Source organism: Eretmochelys imbricata, chromosome 3, assembly GCF_965152235.1.
Source record: "Eretmochelys imbricata isolate rEreImb1 chromosome 3, rEreImb1.hap1, whole genome shotgun sequence".
Lineage (NCBI taxonomy): Eukaryota > Metazoa > Chordata > Testudines > Cheloniidae > Eretmochelys > Eretmochelys imbricata.
Genome location: NC_135574.1, coordinates 168,984,762 through 168,997,812, shown reverse-complemented (window position 1 = coordinate 168,997,812; position 13,051 = coordinate 168,984,762). Strand labels below are relative to the sequence as shown.

Here is a 13,051-nt window from a genome sequence, read left to right as displayed (position 1 = left end):
ATCTGAAGTTATAAATATTGACTATGTATCTGTATTTCAAATGTAGTTACCTGGATAATGCCCACAAGACAAGATGCTTTCAGTCTAGATAGTAGGTGGGGAAGGGCTTATTCAGGGCAATGGGCCATTAGGAAAAAACAATAGGCCTTAGGAGAAGCTGATCTCCCACCTGGGGAGCCTTCCTGAGAACGCTACAGACAGCCTGTGAGTGATAGCTGCTATGACTCTATGAGGACATGTGACTAGGCCACATGATGCTGGACTTCATCTTGGGATGTCAGTATTTTTCCACAAACTAGTCTGGGAGCCAAGCTTTGAAACAAAGGGTTCCCACCATATGCAAAAGCTTTATAAGGCAGGGAGTGACATCATCTGGGGTTCTTCACTCCGCACCCAAGGAGACTCCTGGAAACATGTGAGGAACAAAGACTGAACTGGGAGAAGTGCTGGACCCAGGCTAAAGGGATTTCTAGCCTGTGAATGAAACACCTGGGGATTCCAAGCTGTAAAGCAAGTGCAGCTTGCCCTTAAGAATCTGCAGCCTGCTTGTATAATCTCTTACGGTGAGAATCTGCTGTTCATATCCAATCTATCTAGTATACCAAGCTTAGTTTGCAATTTTGTTTTTTTGCTAGGTAATCTGCTTTGATCTGTTTGCTATCACTTATAATCACTTAAAATCTATCTTTTGTAGTTAATAAACTTGTTTTTGCTTTATCTAAACCAGTGAGTTGGAGTGAAGTGTGTGGGAACCATAACTCAGGAGCAAAAGCTGTTGCATATTCCTCTCCACATTGAGGGAGGGGACAAATTTTATGAGCTTACGCTGTACAGATCCCTGTACAGTGCAAGATGGGAAAATTTGGGATTTATACTCCAGAGGGGGTGGACGCCTGGGGAGATGGGAGTTGCCTTAACTATAACTATAAGCCTTCCTATAGAGGGGCTAGTCAGAAAGCCTGCATGTAACTGCAGCTGGGTGTGTCCCTACCTGTATGTATGTCGGTGAAAGTGCAGGCTGGAGGTCTCTGCAGCTTGTCACAGCAATACAGTGTGAGAGGGAGCCCAAGCTGGTGGGTCAGGGAGCTCAGTGGTTCCAGGTAGCACCCTGGGGGGAACCTGTCAAAAGAGAACTCCCACACATGGCCAGAACCCCATTGACCTGAGTGAGCGTTTTGCAGGATCTGGGCCTTAAATGTCTAAATAACCAATTGTGCTATCGAATGGAAAATTTGTTATCTGATTATTTCCTTTTGGGGGCAACCACCAGATAGTCATACAGGGACTCAAAAGATTTAAGGTGTTCCTAAATATTTCTCACATCTATGAAGAGATTTTTATAGACTATATATATATATACACACACACACACAATAAATGATGATCACTGTTTCAGATGTAACTGATCCATGCCATGCAGACTATAATCAAGTTATTAAGTTTATAATATGGACAGGTAAAAGATGTGTTCCAAGCTCATATTATTTTCATTTTAATGCAGCACTGTTGTCTTCTTACTAATTCTTGACACTGATTTACAATGAAAGCAAAACTAAAAACAAAAAACCTAAGCGAAACATGAATTATTCTTGCATTAGCTGTGACCTATACACACGAAGATAATGAAGTTATAAAGAAATGAACAGTCAGACTGTTCTAAACATTTGAAATTCTAATGAATAAAAGTAGGTAGAAATTAAATCTAAACTTCTAGGCATTGAACAGCTCTGATTCAGCTTTCACTAATGTCAATAGAACCACCACAGATATCTACGCTGTGTTTAGTTGTAGTATAATAGCATGTACAGGATCTAGATCAGATAAAGACCCCATTGTTCATGATATTACACACACACACACAAAGAATCTCTGGGCCAGAGAGTTTACAAGCTAAAAAGTCAAAAAAGACAAAGATAATACCATTATACCCCCATTTTACAGATGGGAAACTAAGCCACAAAAGTAAACATTTTCAGAAGTGATTCATGATTATGAATGCATGCCTCAATTATTAGGGTTCTGAAAGGAAAAATAATCTATGTCTGATGGAATATAGCATCATGGAAACAAAATGGTGAAGCTGAGTCTCAGCTAGAGATATTAAGATACTCATTGAACTTATTGGCTTCAACATCTGGCTTGCCAAAGCCAAAAGAGAAACCAAAGAATAACAGTTAGCTACTTTCTTGTAACTGTTGTTCTTCGAGATGTGTTGCTTATGTCCATTCCAAGTAAGTGTGTGCGTGCAGAGTCATCAGAAGATTTTTCCCTTAGCAGAAACGTTCCCCTCATTAATGGCCTCGGTGCCGATGTTGGGGCCTTGCGGTGGTTCACAGGCCATAGAGGGTGTCGGGGAGCCCGCCTTTCCGAGGTGACCGACAGAGATCTGGAGCCAGGGCCCTGGGCTTGGTGGTATGCCCATGAGATCCAGAAGGACCACTGCATCAACACCTGCCATTACAGTGGCCAGGGCACCATGGGGAACTGCTGTCCCTCCTCCTGCCTTGATAGGTGCTGAGAGCAGTGCTGGCTCAGCTTCGAGACCTATAACTCCTGCTCTGAGTCCAAAGACTACTCTGATCTCGGTGACCCTGGTGGTGCCAAACGGGGTGGTGCCAGAGTGTGGTGTCGAGTGCAGGGCGACTGGTGCCGCATCATGGCCGGTTTGCCCTTGGAAGGCAGGGCGCTCCTCTGTGCTGCTGGTGTTGGTACTGGGGATTGTGGAGCTGTCATAACTATGAGGTCCCTGGCCACCTTGAACGTGTCTGGGGTGGACAGAAGATTCAGCTCCTCCACCTGAGGAGGGGAAGAACATGCTGGGGGAAAACCCCAAGAGAAAACTTATCTAACTATAAAACTACTTGAAACACTAACACTAAGTTAACTGTTTCAGGTACAAAGAGAAAATCCACTAGAGGGTTGCTTGCATTGGCAAGAGAGAAGAAAGCAGCTCCAACGACCATCATGGGTGTTAAGAAGGAACGGAAGAGGTGGCAGGGACCTATATATGATGTCGCAAAGGCATGACTCCAGGGAGCTACACAGCGGACCCAAGGGAAAAAGCCTTCCGATGACTGTGCACACTTACTTGGAATCAACATGAGCAAGTACTCAAAGAAGAACAGGTCTTGCCTTTTTTAGAAATCAGTGTGGTACAATTGTACCTTAGGAAGAACAGTACCACAACTCCCTGGGAAAACAAATATATTTTACCCTGCATTTGCTGTGAAAAGATTACCACTCCCCCGAGCAGGCAAAAACAAAACTTAAGTGCATTTTTGGAAAGCTTACACTAATCACTTAGGTTTAATAGTCTTGGATAACAAGTCCAAAGTTTGCCTTTCACTATCAGGGGTATATTTCTTATCAGTATGGAAAATATAATCTTGTTTTAAAAATTAACACAAATAATAAATGCTTTCCCTTGTATATATTGTGCACACAGACCATAATTTGGAATTGCACAGTCTCTAACATGTCAGGAATCTGTTGCTGCAGAATATCATTCAGTACTTTGAACACATTTCCCTAATTCCCTAAGTTTTTGATGTCTAGCCAGTTTTTAATAGTTGCTTCTATGATTTTAAATCTAACATTGAGGTATTAGATATTTTATTTTACAATCAGCTCTCTCAAACCAGGGTTTGTTGAACCCTGGCCTTACTACAAGGAAGAGAACAAATATATGTCTAGGCACAGACTGAGTTGCTAAGTGGAATAAAAATTAAATGATCAAATCTACTTTTCAGACAACACCTACAGGATCCAGATATCCCGAAAATTTGGTAAGGGGAAGAAGGTTAAAATCTTGTGTAATACTGGCGGGAAAAAAATGTGTTCAATAAAAATTATTGTTCATTTCTAGGAGGTGTCCATCAACATCAGATCTGATGCAGAATTACTGGAGATGGCCACAAATCTATTCTCATTCATAGCACATTTTATATAAAATTTTGTGCTGTGAGAAGAGGTGACTTTGGGGGTCTCAGTCCAAGTCCCAGTGTCCAATTCATAAGCCCCCAACGCCACAATAGGTACTAATTACCACCCTGTTTGGTATTCTCCTCCCAGAAACCTGACCCTTTCAGTTCACCCCAAAGACCCTCTTTAGCACCTGTCCAAGTAGGGATAACACAAAACCCAGCTAACCTGTACACAGGAGTTTCAGAGTCCATTTAAGTGCCCACTTGACAACCACCCTTCCCATCCCACCCACGGACGAGCCATGTCCATTGCACTGCTCTAGGGGCTTTCCAAACCCATCTCCTCTGGTGAATTTCACTCTGAAAGTAAGTTTCCTTCTTGATGATATTAATCATATGTTTTTATTTTGTCTGCTATTTACCAGCAGATGGTGCTACAGGAACACTGAATAATGAGTGTATTAAGACCATGCAATGAACTACAGCCAAACTTAGTTTGTTCTGCCTGTCACTGCAACAAGTTAGAGAGTTTAGTTGCAACCATTTAAAACACAAATTTCATAAGTCATGCACAATAAATAGTAACATAAAATCTCAACTTACCTGGAAATTTAACACATCACCCATTAAGCAAGTTATAAAACAACTCCATTAAGCAAGTTGTAAAACAACTGAAATTAACAACCACAGCAGAACCAAACTAAATTATCCAAATTCAGTATCTTGCAAGAATTAGTACTGATGTAACCCAGTTGTGTACAACTGTTAGCAAAGTGGTCCAGATCTAAAGAAGAAAATTGTGACATTAATAAATACTTTGTTAATGCAGACCCAGGGCAATATGTTGCAATACTATTCACAAGACCTAGCTACAGATGTAGTTTTAGATACTGCCTCAAGTTGCAATGATGAAAAAGGTCAGAGAAATGACATATTCAGCCACATTTTCTAAACCTGACTTCAATGCTAGCAATTTTTGTGTGTGAAAACAGGTATCTGTACATGCAAATCAGCTTAGTTCAGTACCTGTTTGATACATGTGAGCAATGAGGTGTTTGCTCACAAAAATAGTTGCATGAATGAACTTATCAGTATAATTTTAGAGACTAGTTTGAGAGCTGTTTGAAATTATATTTGAAAAGGCTTGTAATTTGTGTAATGGTGTTATAATAGAGATTTTTAGGAGGGCCTAATCATCAGAGCCTGCAGTCAGGCAATGTAAGATGCGACACAAGATTGTGGAGACAGCTCAGCTAATGCACTTCATTCCTGAGCTACAAGACACTGCTACTGCAGTCTTGCACTTATATCAAGCATTGTACCTTCTCATTCAGTAATGTTGCCACTCAGTTTCAATTGTGTTCCATGCAGGCTTTCAGCCCAGGGTGACTGGCTAGTGCATTAACTGACTGCATCTCTTTCTCCCCGTACCATTTATCAACCAAAATTAATTATATACAGTCACTAGTTATGACCATTTGTATATGGTGCTACATCTTGAGATGATCATTTGGCCCAAAGTTCAAACTTGAGGTGAAGTTCAGCTTTGCTTTCAAAATCAGGTAATTATTGAAAATTGTCACTGTTTAAAGAAGACTATATATATATATATATATATATAGACACAATATAGACAATTTTCAATAATTACCTGATTTTGAAAGGCTTATATATATATATATATATAAAATCAATAACTTGCACATATCAATCAGTGACATTCTATTTACTCTCTGCCACTGCCCGATAACTTTAATAAAATCATATAATTAATAATACTACCACCTATCTGTGTAGGTACTTACATGATGCTCATCAGTGTAATATCTCAGCATCTTCACATAGCATTTTCCACTCAAGGATGACAAAGCCATTTGCAAATATTAATGACTTGACTTCACACATTCCTCTGAAGAAGCAGAGTCCTCCTCTTTATTTACATTTTTTCATTGATTTCCAAGGAGTTTGGCTCAAGGCCTAAGTGCCAGATTTTCAAAAGGGTTCCACTCCCAATTAGGCACTAAACAGATAGATTTTCAAAAGGTTGGTGCTGAGCTCTCAAAAATCTGGCCATGGTAATTTGCCTAAGGTCATACATTGTGTCAGCATTCCAGCCTAAAATAAAAAATAGGCATGCTGATTTGACTACTAACCAACATTCCCCACAAGCAGAAAGATTTGTGATATGCATGTGATTTCACTGATGGCAAATTACAGACTTTGCTTAATTTAAAGGAACTGATCCTCATCTGGTATAAAATGTCAGTTCCATGGATTTATATGGGCGATGTGACAATTTACACTAGCTAAGGATCTGCCAAAAATGGTACACTCTCTTTGTTTAGCCACATAAAGATTTGAGTTACTAAAGGAATGGTGGAATGTCACTAAAGGAATGTCACAATTCAGGCTAATAATCTGCAAGAGTAATGATATTGATCTAAACTACACTCAGGGTACAGGGGTCAGGATAAAACTAAAAGGGTTACATCAACCTATACAACACATATGAACCTAATAAGCAGGTTTCTTCTCCAAATGGAAAGATTTAACCTATGCTTAACAAATGAGAAGACTTGACATATGATGTACAGTTTTATTGTGAAAAAACTAGCTCCAAAAAATGAGTGTGTCCTTCAAATTCTATAGGGTTTTTTTTAATTTTTATTAAAGGAAAACTATCAGATCACTCAGGTTAATATGAAAACTTTCTCTCCAGCCAAAAAAAGACCTTTTTTTGACCCAACTGAAAATCGTAGTTTGCATTCCACAGCAGCAATCCTTAAAACCGATCAGCCAGCACAATTGTTGCTGCAATTTCAGTCCTCTAGTCTCAATCCAGTGCATGGATTTGTTGCATAAAGACTAGATGGTTTTTAGCACAAGAATTTGGGAACCAAACGACACAAAAATGATGTGGATTCACAAATCAGAGAATAATAAAGAAAATTAAAATATAAGGATATTATTTAGAGGCTGGATTCTGTTGATTTTTGCACATTATAGCTCGTAGTTGTTGAAGTTGGGATCTTCTACAGAACCTGTTACTATGGTTTTGCTGCTGGCTTCTTGTAAAACTGTTCCTTGTGTTTTCTGTCCCTGTCTAACAAAGGGCCTGATTTGAGAACTGCAAGGAAGACTGAGAACCATTCCAAAGGAAAAACACCAAAATTTATAAAGAGGAGGAAACATTTTTGGAAGACGAAAGGCAGATTTTGAGAGAAGGATTTGAAGTTCACTTACATACCTCCTGCTGTGCTACATACAGGTTTATTCTGGCAATCTTGTCTTTTTAGAAATTAAGACATGGCTGTGATCCTATGTCTTCTTTAATTAAATAACTTATTCATACATATACAAAAAGATAATGTTTTTGGAAATTCTGCATCCAAACCAAAGCTGGAATCTATATGCCAAACACCATGATCGAAAATGCTAAGGTATCTATTTTTTTAAAAAAAAAGTCTACTAGAGTTTTCTCATCCTTGCAGAAAAACCAGAGCACAATTCCATCCTGATCACAGTGAAAGGGTATTTTAAAGTGAAGACAGCTGTGTAGTAACCTATACCTCACAGATGTTGGATGTCTGGGAAGTTTTCTTGGTGATTCTATCGCTGAACACAATGCTTAGCCAAACTATTTTATAAAAGGATGCAAACAACATATAAGCAAGTCATAAAGCCATCTTCATTTTGTTACAGGATGAATCCAGGTGAAAAGCATCATGTAACTAGGCTTTATTCTTTGCCTTGTTGTCACAAATTAGAATAGATTTCAACTCTTTTCATGTGAGTTGAAAATACTCACTACCTCCCTGAATCCAGGCCCTAGTCTTTATGCCCTCCTATGAATGTTTACTTTATTTGGGCTCCAAGCCGAAGCGTTTTGCTGGATCAGGGCCTTAGGATTCAATTATATCGTCTGCCAGGCCCAACCACAGTGGCAAGGAGGCACACCACCCAGGTGGAAAGAGGTATTATGTTACTGAAAACCATGTTTTCTGTGTGCTGTGAGGGAAGGGTTGAGTCATCCAGGGGCAGAGTGAGGTGACATGGCATCACTCATGCTACACCAAGCTATGCTCCCTCCAAGGCTACTAGTACAGACAACTCCCCTCTCCTGCATTCCTTAGTCTTAGAAGGTAGTTTATGCCTCCATCATGGGAAGATGCACTGGAGGAGAAGAAAGGGCTACCTGTACCCCTTCCCCTGTATACCACACCCAGGCACGGGAGAGACGATTTAGTCCTTAATACCATATTGTTCCTTCTTTCAACCACCTCATCACTTTAAGACAGGACTTCTGCGATAATGTAACAAGGCATAGCCAACTTGAGCACTTTGAGAGAAGAAATTAAAACTAATGATGTTTTTATGCTACCACATGACCCGTGGCTTATTAGCATATCTTCAAAAAATTACATGCACAGCATGAAAAACCTGGTCTATTAAATATATTATTTCATAATACAGTTGCATTATAAAAAGTACAGTAAGTCAGACTGTTCTGCAACTATATTACTTGAAGCTGAAAACAACCCTTCTTTTGGAAATGTACTTATTCATCTTGGTTAAAATCAAGACAATCACAGATATACTTTTTCCCAAATCTTTGGCTGTATTGCAATGGTTGTTTCAATCTGTAATCTCCAACTAAACATTTCCTATCCATGGATTAACAATATATTTACCGACTTGTGTCTTTTAACAGTATTTATCCAACATAACAAAATAAACTGCAATTTGTTATACTTTTTTTACAAAACATTTTATAAATATTTTTACAAAATGTATACAAAGCAATTTCAAGTGAGACATACTATACAAATGAAGGTATTTAAGCAAATAAAGTCCATACCACATTGACAATAAGTGACACATCCTCTTTAAGTGAAGTCAGTCTGTAAGGCCTCCCTAGTCTAAGAGATAAATTATGCTAAACTCTTCAAAGTTAAAATATTTTTTTGTAATTGCCAGTTTAAAATTTATTTTAACCTTAGGCAGTATTCAAGAACATTGGAAATCATTACGCTGATCCAGCAAAGCATTTTAGCATGTGCTTAAAATCAGGCATGTGTTAAAGTATTTCACTGGATCAGATTCCAATTCACACTTTATTAAAACAATATTTCATATATAAGAATATTCTGTTTACTGCATTACCAAGTATAAGTATTCCTAAAGTAGAATTCAAATGAATGAATAACAGAACACTAATGATCCAACAGTAAGTTTGCTGGCCTTTGCTCAATGGATTCCGGACATAAGATGTTTGGACAAACCTTTGTCTGACCTAATCAACAATGTTAAAAAACATGTCTTAATCTTTATTTGTCACTATCTATAATTCACTGCCCAGGAAAAATAAATTTACATAGTTGACACAACATTTTGTTATTTAGGTTATATATTTGCTGTACAGATGCTTGAAAGCTAATACGCCTTTTGAGATGGTACCAAGAGCGACAGGATCCATAAATGTGCACCTTTTTCTCATAGGATGAAAATTAAACTAATTCACATTGCTGATATAACTTACAGCCTTCCTTTCTAGACTGCTCATATTGGCTGAAACTGAATGAATTATAAGATACATAATCCACAGGATACACAGCCATCATTATCTTTATGAAATTTCAAAGGCAATCGGCAAAGACTATACTGTCAGTCTCATTAACTAGAAAATAGCTAATTGCCTAAGAGTCTACTGTAATGATGCCCAGTTAGAAATTTGAAACTGGCAATACCGTGTTATTATTTTAAATGTTTTACATGACATTTGGGAATGTTGGATTTTGACAAATTTAAAATTGGCACAAATTTTTTAAAATGGCAATTAATAATGTACAAAATATTTATATTTCCATTCACATTGAAGGGGAACTGAACCTTAATTATATGTTAAATATTGTTATCTTTCTCAGGTTGACTAGATTTGGTTTTCTTATGTTATCACATAGTGGACTGCAGCTCAACAAAATGGAGGTGCATTATAATTTCATGCTGTCAAAAGCCCAAGGGCCAAATTCTGCTCTCTTTTGCACTGGTGCAAATGATAGCAAAACCTGGCCTTTTGTTTTCTTTCCTGGCAGTTCTGGCAATCTGACTGACAACCACAGTTTGTCACAATGGATCTCTAGATTATGATAATGGCAATCAGCAAGTTTTGAAACATGGTTGTTTATTTTTGTGAGCAACAGGGAGGAAGACAGAAGGAAAGAGAGACAGACAGCATGCCTTAGAAACCACAACAGCTCTACCCTTCTGAGCAGACACACATGCTAGATTCATCTCGGTAATGGCAGAACACTTATGTGCACAACAGCACTAATGACCAAAGTAAACTATTAAAAAAGAAGCATGGCCCATAAAAGGGAAAAGTCACATATTAAAAATAAATAAATAAAATAACAAGCTTCTATTCTTGTCAACACGAACACCAGCCAAATCAAACCACGCAGGGGTTTCCTTTGGCTCTAAAATGTGAATTAATAATTATACAAGTTGGGATATGTTTTAACAATGGGATAGTTGATTAACTTTGGTCTGTACATATTTTGGTAGTTATGACTGCTGCTGTGGATGACTAATATTCTCTGACAGCAAGAAGCAGAAACAAGCAACAACAACACTGGCCTTTAAATTTCTCAGATTAAGGCTAATGTCCCCTCAAAGTATAAACTACTAATTTAATAACACAGTTTTCAAATAAAAGTGCTTTTGACACTTGGTCTTAAAAAAAAACCAACAACATTTATACCACTTCAGAAAGACTTAGGTTGACTATATCCAATTATAAAATGCAAAACCTTCTCCTCAAGAGTTAACATATATATGTATTTATATATATAAATTCATGGCTCTATCATGACCTCCTCCTGTACACTTTGCCACTTATTAGCTTCTGTTCTTCTTTCCTTAGTCTAGCATATATTATTTCACATCATACCGTTGTGACTAACATTATACAGTATCATTCCACAGACTAAATTCACCCACTACAGATACACTCATGTACTACTTTCTGCCCAGTGACAACAGAAAAGCACTTAAAATATGAAGCCCTATAAACGTACCGATGACATCCTTCCAACTTAAAATCCTAGAGCAGATGGATTTAGTAATAAATCAAACAGACAATCATTTCTGAATAGCGGTACAATGGGTATTTAACCACGAGGTTTTCCTGGAAAAAAATAAAATAAAATCTAGTGATTTATGGAAGGGGGAAAATTGTTGCTTCCATTTGTCTTTTTAACGTTTTCTTGAATAAATCTGCCTTTTCATATGACTGTGATTGTCAGTATATTACCTTATTACCTAGGGCCCAGTGAACTGCAATCTCATTAAATTGCAGTGTTAAACAATTACCATAAGCACTATCATTATAATACTTGAAATGTGTAGGCCCCAACAGACTGCATTCTAACAAGGATTAACTTTACTGGATATCTCACTGTAATCACAATGAGTATTGCTCTCAAACACAGAACAGAATCTAGTTTAGAAAGATTAACCTTTGACATATGTCAGGCTGTACTTGTGGTGTCATTCACATTTGCTTCTACTAAGAGAAACATAACTTGTCCATGGTACTGTAACTATTAACACTCTAAGATACTATTTACAGCTGCTTCTAAAATAGAGTCCGTTTCTACAACACCTTCACTGTGATCTGGAATAAATTTTTCCAGACAGTTTTCTTGTGAAGCAATTGGTGAAAAGTTTGGAAAGTCTAATTCTACAGAGCCACTGCCAGTAGCCTCACTTTGTGGCGGTCTCCCAGTTTTTTTCAGTTCCAAAATGTTTTTGAATGTAGTTTCTAAACTCTTACTGAGGAGCAAATCCTGTTGGGGTTCACCCGAGCCTTTCATGTTGTCAGGATGTAAAACCTCATTCTTTGGAAAGCTCCTCTGAGTTTTGTCTTGGAGGGAGTTATTACATATTACCTCTGAGTGAGATTCAACTGTATTCCTTGACATTTTATGTGTACCATGATTAGCTTTTGACAAGGTTTTTGACAAGTCTTCAGAATTTGAAGAATTTTCATTGGTCTTGGCAAGATCTTTATCAGCCAATTTCTCTTCAGAGACAGCCATGTATTGACTGTCAGGAGAACAGCTAGCCTTCTCAAACTTTAAAGCTTTAGTAAGGCTTTCCGTTTTTTTAGTAGAAATTTTTCCTTCTTGTTGTGTCATAATGTTGTTAGGCACTAAATGAAGTTTGTTGTGATTTGTAGACTCTGCTGTGCTGGATTTTGATCGGTCTCTGGTTTGGATCTTGGTAGGCTGACTGTGAGAAGTCAAAGTTTTACTACACTGATGATCACTTTCACTGGACTGTGCTTCATCAACAGTTTCATCAAATCGTTTAGAGGAACAACAAAAATCAGCCAGATAACCATCTGAAAATTAAAAACAAACATATTAGTTTGGAGTTAATAAATATCAAAGACAGTAAATGTAAAGAAGTGCTAAACAGAACAAGCATTCGAATGTGACTGAGCATTAAAACCCATGATCAAACAGACATTATTTGCTCACATTGCCCTCTCTTGTTTGAAAACGCCTCTAGTATTTACTGTCCATTTATTGGACTATAAGAATATGACTTTAATGGAATCATAAGCACATGGTTAAATATTTTTGCTGGATCAGGGCCTAATACCTGAGATTTTGATGTAATTAACCAGTGGGCAAATTAAGTATAGTTCACTGTACTCCCAGATAAAGCCAGATACAAGCTGGACAAATTATGTCTGAGGGGAAGTTTGAGTGTCTGGAATAGTCTCAGACTTCCCCCTTGACTCTTTCTATCGTTGCTCTGAGCCTTATATGTATTGGCTGTTCCAGGATTCTGAAGCTCTTCTGTCCCTACTGAAAGTTTCTGAGTAAATGGGGGATGTGCTGTTTTCTATGACAAATGTCTGGTTTAATGGTAATCAGTGTAGCCAAGATGTAACTGTACTATTCTTTTAAGAACATATTATTTATTTGTAGTGAAAGTAAAACATGAAAAAGAGATGGTTATAAGAACAGAACTCCAGGGAATACAGCAGGGATTGAGATATATGTGTTCTCGGGTAATGGAAATACACACAAGGAATGTGCACTCATCTTATGACTATG

General features: G+C 37.8%; 1 protein-coding gene across 4 annotated transcripts in view; it reads right to left on the bottom strand.

Annotated features, from left to right (window-relative positions):
* Positions 1-8,433: 8,433 nt before the first annotated feature.
* The window catches only part of BICRAL (BICRA like chromatin remodeling complex associated protein), a 78,739-nt gene continuing 74,121 nt past the window's right edge, over positions 8,434-13,051 (bottom strand). For all 4 annotated transcript variants that reach the window (XM_077813836.1, XM_077813835.1, XM_077813838.1 and 1 more), the window contains one exon: positions 8,434-12,327. In XM_077813836.1, the coding sequence (XP_077669962.1) occupies positions 11,528-12,327 (800 nt within the window). In that variant the 3' untranslated portion in view covers positions 8,434-11,527. The remainder of the gene's footprint in view (positions 12,328-13,051) is intronic.